This window comes from Topomyia yanbarensis, chromosome 3, assembly GCF_030247195.1.
Source record: "Topomyia yanbarensis strain Yona2022 chromosome 3, ASM3024719v1, whole genome shotgun sequence".
NCBI lineage: Eukaryota > Metazoa > Arthropoda > Insecta > Diptera > Culicidae > Topomyia > Topomyia yanbarensis.
The window spans coordinates 347,357,623-347,376,105 of record NC_080672.1 but is presented as its reverse complement, the minus strand read 5'-3'; the positions used below and the strand labels follow the sequence as shown (position 1 = coordinate 347,376,105).

General features: G+C 35.7%; 1 protein-coding gene across 1 annotated transcript in view; it reads right to left on the bottom strand.

Annotated features, from left to right (window-relative positions):
• Positions 1-17,779, bottom strand: part of LOC131692928 (uncharacterized) — a 125,647-nt gene extending 107,868 nt beyond the window's left edge. The window contains exon 1 of the mRNA XM_058980340.1: positions 16,755-17,779. Coding sequence (XP_058836323.1) covers positions 16,755-16,933 — 179 coding nt within the window. The 5' untranslated portion in view covers positions 16,934-17,779. The remainder of the gene's footprint in view (positions 1-16,754) is intronic.
• Between the last annotated feature and the right edge of the window lie 704 nt (positions 17,780-18,483).

Here is an 18,483-nt window from a genome sequence, read left to right as displayed (position 1 = left end):
CCAAATTATATTGGACACAGCTTATAGATTCTATTTCTTAGTAACAGTATGTTTTATCATATTTGAATGACCAAAATGAAAAAAAAATCAAGTAGAGATAGGTCGAATACAGATTATATTCGGATTTATTTTCAAATCATTGTCAAGTCTAAGGAAATTAGAGCAATTAAATGTTTATCGTGTTTCTCTATAGGGTAATAAATTAAACCTCGAACGTTCTGACAGAGAGATGTTCCTAATAATGACATTGCTAAGCATTCGTTCAGAAAATAAATCTAGTTGCGTCCTTCTCAAATGGTAAAAGTCATAGTTTTAATTCACTTTTCAAAGCAGACTGCAGACTTTGTCAATTATTTTTTGAAGTACGGTTGCGGTAATACCGCGCGATAAAAGCTCATTTCCCGCACCGCATCCGCGGGAAAAAGTGTCTCACCGCACCGCAGTTTTTGTGGTGCGGGTGCGGTAAATACCGCGCGGTTGCGGTAATTACCGCAACCGCGACGAACGCTACTCTAGAATAGTCTCCCGCTATCTCGGTGACCATGCTAACCTTCTTTTGTTTTAAATAGCCCTGCATTCCCGGTGCGTATTTGCTATAACACACGCAGATTTCTTTTTTTTTTGTTTGTGTTGTCAAAGTGACGGCTAAGACCGCGTGGTCCATCTTGCAACACGCAGATTTCAATCTATCGGCAACAATTCCATATTAAATTTGCAAAAGGGCGAATAAGATTTGTAAACAAACTTTTATTTTGATGGTTTCTCTTAATTTACTATAATTTCGAAGCAGAAAGCAATTAAAACTACTTCTACGAAGGGTAAAAATTTACATTTATGCATATTTTTCATGAAATTCCACTCTGCAGCAGACCAATGAGTGAAACAAGTTTGTTTATAAAAAACACTTTCGCCCTTTTGACGAATTAATATTGAATTTTCGAAAAACTGACAGCGGTAAAAATACAGTGTAAACAATACACACTAAACTAATTCTACCCAAATTTTCAAGTGAAAATACTCAATGGGTTATTTTCTACAGCGTTTCTTCCGTGGTGCAATTTTATATGGGATAGCGTTTTTTTTTCTCGAATCCGCGTTTTCAAATTAACGAACACGATACCCCAAAAACTAATCAACGAATTGACTTGTTTTTTTCATGAGAATGCACAATACATGTAGCCTGTGGATGAACAATAGAAAAGTGAATAATTTTTTTTTTCCCTATTATTTTAAAGAAAAGTGGATGAATTTTACAGTAAAATATGAGATTTTTCGGTTTTCATGAAACCATTTTCCGAAACTCGAACTTTTTTTTATTTTTTAGGTTCAGCGAGTAAGTACAAGTCTAAGCTTTACAAATCTTATTGGATTTCCTGTGCCAGATAATTTTATCAAGTGTTATTGTGTTCTCCGTGGCACTCTTCGACGTGGAAATGATTGCACGTCTACTCCTGGAACGCTCGTATGTGACTGCGTGACAAAAATAATTTTTTGTCATGCACAATGAATGTATAAATAGATCTTAACATTACACAAAAGATCCATTGTTGCCTTACAAAAAAAAAACTTTCGGTTACAGGTACAAAAAAAAACTTTCGGTTACACTTTACAGACGCCCCCTCAACCTTGTGAAGGCAAGCTAAAATCCTAACTCAAAGCTGAATACTCACCCTTGGAATTAGCTAGTGTAAGCATTGGGTGAAGTCAAAAGCTAAAATATGTAAATAAATAATTACCACTGTTCGAAAATGTCTTGTTTGATCACAGGCTAAAAATGGAGAACTTTGTCCTTAGAAAATGTTCATTCACTTTATTTTCTGGCAAGAAACAATTCAAAATTATGGCGCAATTTACAATTTTGACAGTTTTCGCTTAAGAGCAAAAGAATAGCCGAGCAAAATTTTTGCTTTAAAAACACATGTCTTAAACTTCTGTACTGCCCATGATTGTATATTTGTCCTGTATTCTATATGATTTCCTATTATTATGAAACTGATTTGCGATCATAAACAATATAACTGTGTCAAATCATAATTGACATTATTTTACCCAAACTATGAATTCACAGCTTGCTACAACGCTATGTAATATAACGGTATTGCCAAAACTGTTATTCTGCTATGTATACCACAAAAACGGCAACTCTGTTCTTGAATGAGATTTTTCACAAAAAAATCTCTTCAGATACATATTTCATTGAAGAAAAAATTGTGAGGTTCTGCTCGAAACGAACATTTGTTACTGCGATATAACTCCTTGAGTATGCATTGAGTTCTTTGCTACCGGTCTCACGAACACTAATGAAGTTTCCTGGTTGAAAACAATCCCATTTACTTTTGCCGTCTTTGTTTATTATTTTCCACCAGCTTGTAATGTAGTATTTGTGTCATGTGGCGTGTACGTACATGAGCCGTAGAAAAGGCCATTAGACCGGCAAAACAATTGACTTTTTTCGGAACACCGCTCAATCGAATGGTAATTGGCTCCAGACGCCCCATTCTTGTTCGGATGCTTCTGGTTTACTCATAAGAATTTTTAAGTTTGTGTGCAAAAATATATGAAATATCGGTAATGGAAACAATAAATTCAGTAAAAAATGTCAGTATCATCTTATTTGGTTCAAAATCCTCACGTACATAACTAAAGACAAAAGGATTAACATTGCAGAAGACTGCATATTCATCCGACTTTGTGGTAAAGAGATATTGTAATATAATGTTAAATGCTGCCTCTCTTTCTCGCGCATGCTTAGAATAGGACATTTTCAAAAATTCTTCTTATCTTCGAAGTTAAATAACTTTATCCGGTAACCTTCAATCATTATGCAAATTTCAACAAAGTTGTTTGTTATTAAAAAAGATACACCAAGTTTTGAGGTATGCAGAATAACTGTTAGAATTTTTATTGAATTTTGATTTCCTTTTTTCGATTTTTCGTGTATTGTACCCAAGGATGCAAAATGCCTACCTTTTCCACGGCTGTAATTTTTCTGCCTACATTCTCATTTCTCTCTCGATGCTGCTGTCATTCGCTAGTGCAGGACGCTCAGCGCTGTACGGCTGCCTGTGTGTAAAGCAGTAACATGACAGAAAACTACTGTCCCCAGTACAGCCACCAGACGCGAGCGGTACAGCTTCGCTTTCCTTATTTTACATTTTTTAATATTTTCAATCTTTTTAATATTTTTATTCAAAAATGACTACAATGAATGCGGCTCATTTACGCCACGGCCGGCATCAACGCTTTCGTGTGCGGGACTCTCCCTTTGACTATGCAGAGAAAAATGTACAAAGCGAGAGAACAAACTTTACTACGCCACACTCTCACCGAGCAGTCGGAGTACAGCAGCAAAACAAAAATGTATTCTACTGCTCTACGGGAAAATGTACTCGGTTTGACTACTGTTCTGGCAAGAGCTGTAGTGATGCGTCGCTGTAGCGGGCTGTACGGCTTGTGCAAATGTAAATATATCGAAAAAAATGTAGTTTATCGGTACCGTTGGCATCCCTGATTGTACCACAGAAACTTCAAAACTCTTGTGAGTGAACTAGAGCTATAAAAAAGAGCTCATAAGTGACATATGGTTTGTAGAGCTAATTAACACTTCATTTAGCAGTGTTTCATAAAAGTTCCAAAAAGTTGCCGGTCTAGTATGCGTGCATAGTTCTGGGTGTATTGGAAAGGGTTTACGTGAGAAAAATTACCTGACACAAATTAATGGTAAATGTGTTTTAACTTAATCAAAGATTAGTTCGCCAAAGTTTAGGAAATATTTGTAAAAACTGAAATGAATCCATCAAAATTGATTTCTTGATGCAAACATACGTGTCAGGAATATTATTTGCATCACCAGTATGCAAAGTTGATGTCGAAATACTTTGCCTTTTTGTGCATGTAAAAAGTTTATGCGAATCTATGAAGCATCTATGTGATATTTCCGTAATATCTTACTTTTTCAATGAATTTTAGCATCAGTTAATGGAATTTTCATGCTCAAGCTCTTGCTGCATGTATAACGCTTTGTAACTAAGAAATCGATAGCCGCTTGGGCCTGGAAAACGTGCGTGCCTTTTTGAGAGTTAATAATAATAGAACTGAGATCGATCCTGTAAAAATATGCATCACTGTCATCGCTTCCAAATACTTAAAATATGGCGAACGCGTCCCTTTCCGATTTTAGTAAAACCAAAAATCGTCCGCTTAACCAGAAAGTTCTCGGCGCCTAGTGTATGCCGAGAGCATTGTAAAAACTCTCTTTGAAATCTCAAAAGCCCCCCTTCGTTTTGTGACAAAGGCTCGGCAATTTTCCAACAGCCGTATAGTTAGCAAATCTGGAAACTGATATCTCAGTAAAGTGATACTGTTTACTGATTTTCGGTGAAATATTTTCCGTGTCTCAGCTACCAAATGTCACTTTCACTGAGATCTTAGCAAAAAAGATATTTGCTGAGATCTCAGCTGTTGAGATTTCGGCAAAAAATGCAAATAAGCTGAGATTCGGCAGAAAAAATTAAGGGTGTGTCAAAGTAAACTTGGCATCCAAAATTTCATATCATTTGGACAATTTGAGAATAACTTTTAAAGCAGCATTCGAAAAATTACAGCTTATATCTTCATTAAAAAGAAAAAAAATCGTTTTTCGCATAATACGAAAATTTGGAGTTTTGGGTAATTTTGTCACAAAAGTCCCCTATTCCTCATAACCTTTCTCCTTAATACTGCAAATCCTACATGTTTTGCCATTTTTCTAACGTGAAAAAATCTCAGGAATCTACCGGAAGCTTTGCGCGACCTTTATCAGAATACGAGAAGTTGGGGTTCTAGAGCATTTTGGCATTCATAACAAATTTTATCACTATGTCGCCATTCACCTCTGATACAGAACTCCTATCCCTTACCTCCCGGCGTGTCAACCGGGGTACGAACTGCCTTACGCCGTTGTTGCTTGAACCCGGGGCTGGAACCAATTGCTGTCAGTTCATTCTTATAGACAGCGGTTGGGGTTGGAGCCTGACTCAGTTTCGTTTTGAACGAAATCGGCATTAGTTGTTGTTTACGACCTTCGATTAATTTGTTCGCGGTTGTTCTTGTCCTTTTGTTAGAAGGCCTTTTCGCACAAGCTCGAATTAAATGAAAACTAAAAATTAATGCTAAAAAATCAACCTAAAAATCTGAAATCGATTGTTGAAGTATAAATAAGAAGTAACACTCCCGATGGTCGGCTGTCATGAGTTCAAGTCGCTCGATAAAAAAGTTAGGAAATTGATCGCGCTGGACTTTCGTGCATATTGTTAAGATCGTATTGTCTACCAAGACATCTCCTAATATTTTCCCTCTCCTACTAACACAGTTCCTTTCCCGTGATACTCGTGGAGATGCAGAGTTAGTCTCGGTCTCTATCAACAGCGAGTATCGAACTAATATTCCTTTCCTTCCCCAGTAGAACAGCATTGGACGTGGCCGGCGTCGTTATTTATCATTTTATGAAAGGGTTGAGTCAGTGAAGCATGCACAGTGAGAATGATTTGCTCATCCCAAGCAGCATTTTTTTGGTTCATTGTGCATTTTCACTTACCCGGTCAATCACGAAGTGCAACTATGGGCAGTCTACCCAAGCAACATATGTAACAAGTTTAGGTAAAAAAATCAAGCTATTTGGTTGAATATCAGTTGTAGGAAAGTGTCAATGTATTTTTTCAGACCATTAATTGTTATTAATGGACCACAAACAAGTTTTTTGCTGCTAATCGAACTGTAAAACGCGGTTGTGTTGACTAAAAGAATTATTTTCTATTTAACAACACCGACTATAAACGATGCTTAGTAGGTGGAGCCTTTTATGTTTGACAACTGTTAGTTGAAAGTAACTGAATGCTATAGTGGATAGCAGCTGTCAGTGTTTGTTTGCAATAAGTATCATATAAAGAACAAAACACTTGGAAACTTGTCAAATACTTGCCGACACTTTAACAAAACAAATTTGCAACAACGAGATGGCGTTATCGATTCATCTGTATTCGTTGTTTTTCTTCTGTCAACGAATCAGCCATAACGAGAAGGTGGCCATGATGCTTTTCAATAAATTTTTGCATCATATTCGAATTGCATATTGGTAGGCGCAATCGAAAACTGCGTCATTTGCCTGGAGCGCTATATCTTATCGTTATATTTTCATCCATTCCTAATTTTATTTGAGGGCGCATTGAAAATATAAACGTAAAATCGAAAAATTCACAGTAAATCTAGATGCGCCGGTGAAATTTAAGTATAGAAGAGCAAAATATTTGCTTTCAAATATTCCAAATTATCTTGCAAAAAAACAAATCGCATTATTTCAACACCGAAAATTATCCAAACATAATTGAACTCGATTTGAAACTAGGTGGCAAAATTGATTTGCAATATAGCGTACGTTTTCATGACATGTTACAAATAGACTCCGCCTTGGGGCTTTTTTGGTGATGAAACAGTTGAGATCATGTTCACCCCGGCTAGATTATTACACGTGATTTGGTTTCATTATTAGTTGTTAATATTCTTTTACTACAAAATATGTTGCTTGTGTACCTAAGCTAAGCTAAGCTAAGCACAAATTTTTTTATCATTTTCTCGTGCATTCAACTCTATTATTCTTCAATAATTTTTTTTAAATGTATCTTGTTGAATGTGGACAATTCTTAGGAATAAAATAGAAATAGATTCGTTACCGATTTTTTTACAGTTAGTCTAGAAACCGCATATTTTTCATCAAATGCCCTTTACGAGCATTTGATGTTTTGCACTGATAGGGCATTAAGTTTAATTTTTTTTTATAACTGGGCCACTTGAGATAGTTCTCAAGTTGCTTCTAATTCTAGAGAAAATTTTCAATAGGACGTAAGTAACAATGAGAGATTCTCTTTGGGGTCTTTCTCTTCTGTTCATTACTCGGCCATTTCAACATTTACTACTAAACTCTTTGCATAATATTCTAGTAAAAACCGTCGCCTTTCGATATGTACCGGAAAAATTAGTGCAAAGTGTTGTAATGACGTCGTAATAAACGAAAGAGAAAGTACACAAAGAGAGGCTCTCAGTGTTACTTACGTCCTATTGAAAATTTTCTCTAGAATTATGTTGGATGGAAAAATGAAATTCCCGATTTTATCAATTTCCACGTTTTATCAACCAAAATTTTTCTCTTGGTTGATAAAAAACGACTCATTGGGCTGTTCGCAAGGATGTGATGTAAGTTTGTTCCAAAATGATAAGCCGTCGGATAATTTGGATCTGTCAAAATACATCTATAACACGGTATCCCAATGCGATGATTCAGCCACCTGTTCTGTTCAGCATTGCGATCGATCTGTTTTAGTCGGTGATGTATTGTCTATCCCGAGATAAACTAGCATTTCGTCGATTTGTTACTATATGTGACACAAATGAGTGCGAACGAAACAAAAATAAACATCAAACCGTTTTTTCGCTTGCACTAATGCAAAGTGAACATGCGCGTAATTCGGCGGACGGCTTGGTGGCTCATGGCTGAAACGTCACGATGTGGATTTTAGAAAAGATTCGCAATGAAATAGAACAACACATATAGAATACATTAGCGTCGCGAACAATTCATAAATTACGTAACGCTTTTAGGGGGGAGGGGGTATGACAAGTTGTGACACGTTGTGACATAGGGGGGAAGGGGAGTAAGCTAGATCGTTACGTAACATGTTTCCACCGAAAAAAATTTTTTTCAAGGAATTTGTTACGCAATAAAGGAGGGGGATGGAGAAATTTCTGACAATTTGTTATATGGGGGAGGGGAGAATCAATTTTGGGCAATTTTCACGTTACGTAATTTATGAATGGTCTTCTAGTGTATTGCCAACAATGCACACTAGTTTAAAGTAACTGTTCTCTATCGTTCGCTTCGCGTTGGATCGCGCAAAAGACGACTAGTTTGGTTTTATTGTCTAACTGGCCCAAGTTGGTATCGCAGTTTCTAATGAGTGGCACACAAAACAATAAAATCAAATTTAATTCTCATTGTTGGGGGTATTGATCATCAAATATTTTATAAACGAGTGGTATCGAAAATCATGTTAAGGGGTTATATACAAAGTTGCAACTCAAGAAATTGAATAAAAAAATCTATTGAATATTCCGAAAGTACATGCTTTTGAAAATATCTGTGCGAAATTTCATTCAGATCGGAGCACCAAATTTCAAACTACAGCCGTTCGCACGGCGTTGGTTAACACAAAACTTTAAACGCAATTACAGTAAGATTCCGTTTTTGGCATTCTCCCATTTTGGCACACTCCGATTTTGGCAACAAATGGGTTCCGTTTTTGGCAACATTCTTGTTGTACATAATAAGTCTTTTAAAACTTTGCAATAAATATTTTTTTATATTAATTGACATCACATTTGACTTTATTTCCAAACATGGAAGTCATATTAACCCTCAAAGGGGCAAATCATTTTTTTTTTAATTTTGTTAAAATTGTCTCATAGTTTCAATTCATTACTGTGATAATTTTGAGATGTTTTGCGCAATGTTGTTTTGAAACAGTGTTATGCATTCAAGGGTTAACTATATTGTACACTATGCGTGTTGTATTTAATGATCACAATAAGTATAGAAATGTATAATTTATGCATAATATAACTGGTAACAGTGTAACTAGTGTCTCACGGAATAAATTTTTATAGTAAGACCCAGAGCACTTTAAGAGTCAAGTAAAAAGGAATACGCTACACTGCATAATATGACTAGTGCTGGAGAAAATTTTCAATAGAACCTTAGTACCATTGCGAGCCTCTTTCTCTTTGGATTATTACGACGTCAATACAAAACTTGGCACTAAATTTTCAGTACATATCGAAAGCTGACCATGGTGCATCCCCAAGAAGTATTTGGGAATACAAAACTGATGGCCCCAAATAGTTTGGTTTAGCTTTGGAACATTTGTTTGTTTTTTTGGCGATTTTTTCAAATGAATGGAATTAGGGTGGTCCTTGTGGTTGAGGTGTTCAAAGTATCGACTGTTTAGATGCGTGCATTTTACCTGCGAAATTCCCTACAATATAATAACATAAATTAATTGAAGCAAGTTTGCTGAATAAACAAGGCTATCTATAATGGTTAATCTGTTATGATTTTTTTTAAAGATTTAAGGTAGGGTGGCTCTTGATAAATAGGGTTGCTTATATTATCTTTTGATGTGTTAATTTCTCGCAAATGCATTGTTCTAGAGATTTTTGGAATTTTTTTTGGAAAACATTTTCACAGTACCACTCATGTTTCAATCCCTTTTGTTTGCATAGTTGCAAGTGATTTATAGTTTTTTTTAAACCTATCTTCAAACATTGAAATTTGATTTTCAATCTATCAATTCCAATTGAAAGATCGACGATTGCTTAGTTATAGAGAACAAAATTTATGTATTTGTTAAAAGAGCTATGTTTTTTTAACAAAATTGTTCATTAATATTCACGAAAGAAAAGATAACAATCCCAGGAGCGAATGTCATAACATTTATCACACTTTGAAGCTTTTTTATTATTGCATTTTTTGCGAAGATAAAATAATAAAACATTTATTTCTCGAAATATTTTTTATAAAAAAATTTTAAAATTCATTTTCTCAAGAATTTTTTAAAATGTCATGTAGCGCCATCTACATAAGTTATAAAGTATAAATGTCTTCAGTACATATGTTAAAAATATCAAACAAACAACTTTGCCGAAGAAAGTTTTTTGATAGAACATCTCTGTCAAAAGATAGAACTGATCAAGTTTCTACTTATCTAGATCAAGACCAAAGTTGTCAAAATAATTCCATCTAAGATACTTTTCTAAAGACACTAATTCTCCAGAATATATACTCAAGGTGCTAGAGGTTTTGTGCGTCGAAAGTAGCATTCTACCCCACCGTACGACGTCTGAATTTGATAAAAACTCGAATAAAATTGAATTTGCTTATTTTTTCTTTCATCTCATTCCATTTAACATATGATTAAAAATCTTTGAAACATTTTTGAAATCGTAAATTGAAAATCCAAAGCTTAAAATAAAGGTTCCATTTTTGCACGGTTCCGGTTTTGGCAACTGAAAAAATAAAATTGTTGCCAAAAACTGAATCCTACTGTATCTCGGAACTAAGTTTTTGGAAAGTACCGTTGCGGTGAACGTGATATCTCATAAACTATTCATCCGATCTTGATCAAACTTTTTTTGAATTGTTTGTATTCTCGTGTACTTGAATGGTTTTTTTTTCATCCAAAAATTTTCGATTCTTTGCAATGAATTTTTGTTTAAAATTTTGCATGCCAAAAAACTCAATTTTTTGGTCAACATGTTTTGTTGACAGGAAATTTTTTTGGGATTTTATTGAGAAACCGATCCGTTCAAGTACACCACAATACATTTTTCTTCAATAAACTTTTTACTTTTCTGTTGAGTGGTTCGGCTTGGAGAGCGTTCACCGCAAACCTCTGCCATAAAAACTCGCTTCGGAGGATAGACCACAACTCCACCAACCTTGAATACTTTTTTTAATTCAACTTGTTTTTTCAAACTTCGATAGTACTGCTAACGAACTGCCTTTCACTTTTTCAAATAAAATTTACATAAACCACTTTTAAACAATCACGAACTTAGCTCACTTTTTCGCCACAACTTTGTATATAAATAAACCCTTAAAACCAATGTCAATCACATTTTAGCCTCATTGAAAACACTGTGCGTCGTGTGACAAAATAATCATAAAATACATAATGACTATATGCTGTATAATTAACGAGTAATAAAATAAATTTCAAAATGTTATTCAGTCATAAAATCAACAAACTGTTATGTAAACAATTTTATTATTTTTTGGATCGTTGTATAGTAAATGAATTATATGACTTATCATAATCAAAAATGGCAAGAAAAAAAGTATAATTATTATTTGGTGCACGGTTTATGTATTATTTATGTCTATTCGGGTTCCAAGACATTGATTCTTAAACTTCTTTCTTTGTTGTTTTTTCTTGGAAATTGTCAAATGGCACTTGTGTCGTAAGAAAGGAAAACGGCTTCGACACATGTGTGAGTCTAGTTTTAATCGCATATTTATCAGAAGATTTATTTCACGGACGTGAGATGAAGTCATCACTATGAACTAGGGTTCGTCGCGGTTGCGGTAATTACCTCAACCGCGCGGTATTTACCGCACCCGCACCGCGAAATCTGCGGTGCGGTGAGACTCTTTTTCCCGCAGATGCGGTGCGGGAAAGAGCTTTTACCGCGCGGTTTTACCGCAACCGCACCGCAAAAAAAATAATTGATAAAGTGATAATTTTGATTATTCTAAATTGATAAACAGACTGACGCTATTATTTTTACTATGTCGTAGTAAACTAGTAAACTAGGACTAGTTATTTGATACTTCTAAGTAAAAATTCACAAACTAACCATTTCAAATACATAAAATGCAAGATCCAAATAGAGACAAAATTATTAGATCATTTAAAAACAATAAATTTGTACTCTTAAATCCAATTTAAAAGTGCATCACTTCTCCCGATTTCTGTTGGTAATCGTGGAATTGTGAATCGTTTTCGATATCAATCTTTCAATTGCGAATTTTGACTAATTTAAAGGAATTAGAGATGAACTAATTATGCTGGGACTTAAACACAACCCAAAGAATATAATTATCTTCGTCAAACCAAACGAATTTGCAATAATTGGCAGTAAAGGATACAAATGTATAAAAACGTCCAAAATAAGGAGGGGTCCAAATTTGGATGATTATTCTATCATTCGTTCATCAGTATCGTATTTCTATCTTCTTTGATTGCTGTGTAAATTCAATGTGAATTTTTCTACAGTCAATTTTAATGGACTCTTTCTCAAAAAGTATGCTACATAACTTCTTTTCGTGTACTTCCATTCAAATTTACTATAATTTTTACCAAATTAAGTCCTAATATTTTTCAGTTGAGACTAGTTTGTAACTTTTTTTGAAGCTTTTTTTGCAAAATACCACATAGTTTGACTCCCGTTCACTGCAATTGAAGTTTTTGCCTTTGGCTTATTGGCAAAATATTAGAGGAAAATACATTAAATGCTAGAACTTTCGAACTAGCCTTAGGAAAATTACACTTCATACATTTTCAATGGGAGCAATCTTAGTTGTTGAATGAGAATACATCTGTTTCTTGAAGAATGCGGAAGTTAGAGTTTTGAGATATATTGTCCGTAAAACCCCCTATTTTTAAAAATCATTTCTGCTGTATGCTACAAATCATACATTTTTTGCAGTTTTTCTAATGTTCAATAATTCTGTACCGGTTGAGACCGGACACCTGATTAGATGTAATGTATAGACACATTCCACGTACTTGTATCGCTTACCTCATGAAAATAAATCTGCTAATATAAGTAAAAGTTGTTCTGAAATATGTTGGTGTAGGTTTAAGGCTCCCAAAACATAGATATGTAGAAATTTTTTGAAAGAATTTTGTGACGGTCGTCAATGAAAACCAGTAATACATTTATGACTCGTTTTTAATAATTGAATTGATTTTTCCGTACCACACCGACAGGTTTGTAAGAAAATTTATTTGGAATAATCTTAAATTCCATTTTATTGTTCACATATTGTACAAAGGTTTCATCTTCGGATGCAGATTTATTGAGTGAATTGATCATCGGATACAAGGGGGGCAAAAATTGACCATTTTTGCGTTGTCCCCTAACGTAAATATCATGTTTTTTCAATTTTTCATGAAAACAAAGCACGCTATCTATGAAATCTTTTTAGAAGCTATTAGTACTCATCAATACCTTTCTAAAAATATGCTATTTGTATATAACAAGCTTTGGAATCGTTCTTTCAGAGGGGTGCACTGAAGTGTTGTCCCCTGACGCTTTCCGTTGCAATACGATAAATCCTTCTGCAGAGTTACTTTGAGAGCCTACAGAACAGTATATGGACATAAAAGATATAACCAACCTATTTCAGCAAAAGCCATGCAGTGTCATAGGTGTTCTCAGGGGCGGGGAGAGGGGTTCATTAAGGGGGAGGCCTTATAATATCGAAAAATTATCAAGTTTTTTATTACATATATCAGTAAATAAGCTATCTAAGGATAAACAATTTCAGAACAGAGTTCGAAGTGATTTCAAAGATATAGAATGGAACGCATTAGAATACCAAATAAGTATGAGAGCGCGCGGAAGAATTTGGTCATAGGGAATAACACTCACTCGTCGTCACATTCTTTCAAATTAGCGGGTTATTTATTGACCACTTGGAACTAACCCGGTTTGTCTTTTCGGGATAGATTTTCTTCAACATGAACCAAACATCGTAGTTTAATGCAGTTTTTTGATGTTTTTATACGTTAAATTCAAATTGTTATCCTGAGGGAGCGCATTTCTTAGAATTCGCTAATAAAAGATACAATTTTACGAAATTCTCCAGTTTTCCATTATTTAGATTATTCAATAACAAGCCATAAGACCGCAATTGTGTGAATGTTTTTAACGAATTTTTTTGCACTCTAATATATCAAAATTTTCAAAAAGCTGGATCTTACCCTTCTTTTCCAAAAATTGCGTAAAACGGCTACATTTTGATTAATTTCCGCAATCATCACTAATAAGTGTCGTTTTGCAGATCTATGAGTAGAAACAGTTGTGCAAACGCCAGAGGATGAACGATTTTTTTTTTTCAACCGTGTTCCTCGTATTTCGCGACAACATTATATACAATATGTAAAAAGAATATCTGCTCGACTGAGTATAATCGTTTGACAGTCTTTCCTTTGTTGAATTGCTTCTGAGTCACATTTGTGTATTTGTAACGTAACAAGAAACTAAATATTGAACAACCCTATGGCGTATTTTATCTGCCCTAATCACCAGTAAATTTTATTTTCAAGATTTTATAAGGTCAAAAAACAAAGTCAGTGCACCAAACTTACATGAAAAAAACTTAGTTGGTGAACGAAATAAAAAAATTGAGTCACCCTAAGAAACAGTCAATTTTATTTCATATATTTTCCTATGTCAATCAGGAGCGGAACCAGAAAAAAATTTCGGAGGGGGTCCAATATTTCGACTTTAAAATGTTCATTGTACAATATGTAATATGTAATACCCTCATTTAATTAAAATCAGTTTTGGTAATCGAATCTGGTTTGCAAAGATTTTGAACTTAGAATCAATTTAAAAAAGAAACTTTTTAAAAATTATCAAGATGTTAAAAATTTTCGGGGGGGGGGGAGGTCCGGACCCCCAAGACCCTGGATCCGCCACTGATGTCAATAATATATTAAACTTACCAAAACTACTTGAAACCACCTTTTTCGATCCATTAGAAAGTGGTGATTGTGGTCTACAATCTCTTCTATACCGCGCCACACTGTGGTATGCGGTGTGTCCTGTTCTCATTTCATATTAATTTGATTTCTTAATAAAACACATGAAGGTGAAACTAGAAATACATCTGGTTTGGCATTTCAAATCTTTATTTTGAGTTATTCACAGGTTCAGAGGTAATATACATCGCTTTGTTTGAGCTTCAACAAATTCCTCAGTCGCGTTAGGGGACAACACTTCATATGCAACCGTTTGTGTTCATTTTGGTGTTGTCCCCTAACGCAGTGTTCGCAGCGGTTGTGAAAAAAATTTCCTAAAAACTCGAAAATCTAAGTATACAGTATTGTTCTGTGACTATCGATGATCAAATTTCTAGAACAAATAGATGCTCTAAAGTTCGAGACAGAGCAGGTTTTTTGATAAATACAACTGTAGGTTGGAAAATCAATTTTTTGCGCTGTTGTCCCCTAACGCGACATTTTCACCTCTCAGAAAAAAAGAACAACCTAGAGAACAACGAACTCATAACATTATCGTTGTGTTAGTACTTTTAAAGTATTCAATTAAGTTTTTTGAGCGTACATCGTAGGATTTTTCAAACGACGAGCTGTTAACAGTTGCAAGATGCGTGCAAACGTTGTCCCCTAACGCTGGAATGTGTCTATACACGCTCATTCAGAACTACTCAAAATTTGAGTTCGGAGTACTCAATAGTCATAGCAATGTGTCAAAAAATGAGTTTTAATTTGAGTAGAACTAACTCATCTCATGAATAATCATTAAATTTTCAAAGTTCTGAGTGAAAAAACTACTTGTTCTCAAAAAAGTGCAGAGTCAGACGTCGACTTAAACTTAAACAAGAGCTGATCGTTCATAAAACTAGAAGGTAGGTTTCATTGAATTCTCTTGTTTCCAAATCTAACTTCCAGTTTTTTGCAGTTTCTGCAATTTCTTCAAGATGCCGATCGCCATGAAGTAGATGTAGAGAAAGACCCTCGGATTATATTTCCTGTCGTCGTAAACGCATGGACAACGGCCTGGAGGATCAGGTAAATGACATTTGAAATAACAATGAATATATTTGTAGTTTTATTAAAATGCGGAATGATTATTTTTCGTTTTTGCCTTTTGAGTAAAATGTACTCAAGTTTGAAATTTTTATCCCAAACTCAAAACTGAGTAAAAGAGAAAAACTCAATTTTTGACTACGTGCACTTTTAATGAAATTGGGTGGCTGGCAACTCAAATTTGAGTTTTTATGAGTGAGCGTGTAGAGCATTTTTTTCGTCAAATATGGCGCCGTTCTTATTGATGAAATACAATATGTTTTTATTTCACTGTATTGGAATATATGCGCTACTATATAGAAGTACTGGTATTTTTATTGGGGAAAATCCTTTAAGAATGAAAGGTGGTTTTACTACGTAAATGCGAAAATCATACATTTTATGTTCATATGTCAAAAGTATTGAAAATATGAAATTTTAAGGAAAAAAATATGCAACTTCATTTCTTATTACATTTTTATTCCCCTTTTTCAATTAACTGAAAGGTTGCTAAAATAAAAGTTTTCCTATTACTGCAGTAGAACGTTTTTGAATGTATAATGTTTGCCTTAAAATGAACGGAATTTTATTAATAGAAAATGAAAAAGTTGATTTTTTTTATAAACAATACATTCTGAGAAGTCGTGTTTCGTGTGAATAAAAATAACATTTTATTATATACTGTTACACAAATGAACAATTTTCCAACACTATTTTTTAAAAATGCGGTGCGGTGCGGTAAATAAAGTGCGGTTGCGGTAAGCGGTGCGGTTTTATTATTTTTTTGCGGTTGCGGTGCGGACAATCCATTTACCGCCCACATCCGCACCGCGACGAACCCTACTATGAACAGTCAACAAGAATAGCAAATAATATCTGGTTTATGGATTTTCCGATAATTGTTCGTATTTATTAGTTCCAGCTACTAGCATGACTGGTTTTGGTGCCGAAATGAGGGCAAACAAAAATGTAGCATTTTATGGCAAACATTAATGCTTTTAAATAATATGAAGATATTAAAAAGACTGGAATTCATAGGGCACCATTTTCACGCACCTATCTATACTGGCATAAAGCAAAGTTTGTTAGCCAGGAATAATCCACCAATAAATTCTTGTATAAAGTATTTGTTGAAACACCAATACACATATGTTTGAGTTAGCTATTTGATTCCTATTTTTCACTCAAAATCAATTCATCACATAAATCATAGTAAACATTTGCCATTTTTCCCCGGCGTTGCACTCACCCACACCCTTATCCAACTTTTCGACGAACCACTGATAGATATGATGGATATAGAGCCACAAACTAGCTCCCCGCAGCGACGAGAAAACGCTAATTGCCTACCTTGACGATTGTGGCCCCACACAGGCGATGAAACTGTCGCTTCGTCGGCGGTGTACGGCACCATGATCCGATGATGCCGTTTGCTGCGGAGGAGTTGGTCTTCGACTCGAGGACCGGTTCTCCCGGTACAGCCGATCCCCGATGGCCATATCTTGCTTCCCGGCAGTGGAGGTACCCATCAATCAACGCCTTCTCCTCCACCAACGCAATTGAAATCGCACGCGCGACGATGCGGTTGTTGTAACAGAAAACGATTTACGTGCTAATATGAACGCATGTTTAATTCTCATACTGTACGTATCTTGACACTTTTTATTAGACTTCACTTCAGCTTCTGATTTTCCTTTGATAACACTTGTTATAAACTATAAACAACAATTCATCTACACTGCATTGCAACACCGAACGCCCGCCCTTCTTTCCATTCCACAGCAGCAATGGTGAAACATTAGCATATCACGAGCTGATATCAACAAACCACCGAGAAAGGCATTCGCTCCTTGTCAACTGTTTTGCTACTTCAGGTCACCATTCGAAAGTTGTCTTCGTAACGATTAACATTTCCAACTTTTCTTACGCGGCACTGCACAACAATTGACAAACTACCAATCATTTGTAAAAACTCACTAACGACAGCTCATTTGTTGCACCTCTGCCAGTAGGTATCAAACACCTTAGTTGAGCTGTTAACATCCCATGGCGCGTATCAGCTGATAAGAGCTCTCGTCTCCGTCCCACCGGTGTGAGCGTAACAATGATCGTACCCCGCGGTGTCGTTCCTATATCGATGATCGCGTTTCAGCGGCGCATTAGCGACTGACTCTAAAGCTCTTGCGTTGGTTGAGTTGGAACCGAAGTTTTTTCCCCCGTTCCGTCACTATAACTGCCGCTGCTGTTGTGTGTTGTATTTTCTGTTTTGCCCCACGACAGTGCTGTCCGCCGCTTTTCGTGTGGGCTTGGTCGATTTGGATGTTGGTTTTGCGCCATGCGTTGTCTCACATGCGGTGACTCTCTGCGATCCTCTCCGTCTGTCTCCGATGTTGACTGTTGACTTCATTTGACTCCGGAGCGTTGCCTATGGAGCGCAGTGGGATCCAAAAGAGCACGTTTTCTGCTTCAACACGTAGCGCGGCGGCGGGTCGGATCAGGTTGTGCGGCGGCCGCTCCTCAAGCAGTTCAACAACAATCGCATGGATGTAAATATACACAAACTCGCCCTGGGGGAAAAGAATTTCATTGCTAGTAGGTGTACGACCACGCACGTTTTGTTGTTGCAGATGGTTTATCGTTTGAGTGACACTATTTGCATATTTTTGAAGCGCAATTCGTTTCCTCTTGTGCCAATCCTGGTGCAATTGCGTTACGTTACGGGATATTATTGATATTCCGGTTTACAATTAGCTAGGTCAATTGCAATGGCAAACCAGTGCGATAAGTTTATGATTTCGGCACATATTCTCTCGATAAGCTGTGTTTTTGTAAAATAGCATTTCCACGACCGTAAATCAGTACAGCACGTCAACGAAACGTCTCCGTTCCATTAGGACAAATTGGATATACATACTTTCCAAGCGCGCATTCACACGTTACGTCAGAACATTCCGCGCCGATGATGTTGTCACGGTATGATTGGTAGAACAAATTTCTTCGGAAAACTCGTTATTAAAGTATGAACTTACGTATGCGACCAAAGGTGACATAATCAATCTAGGGGTTCAGAGCAACTTTT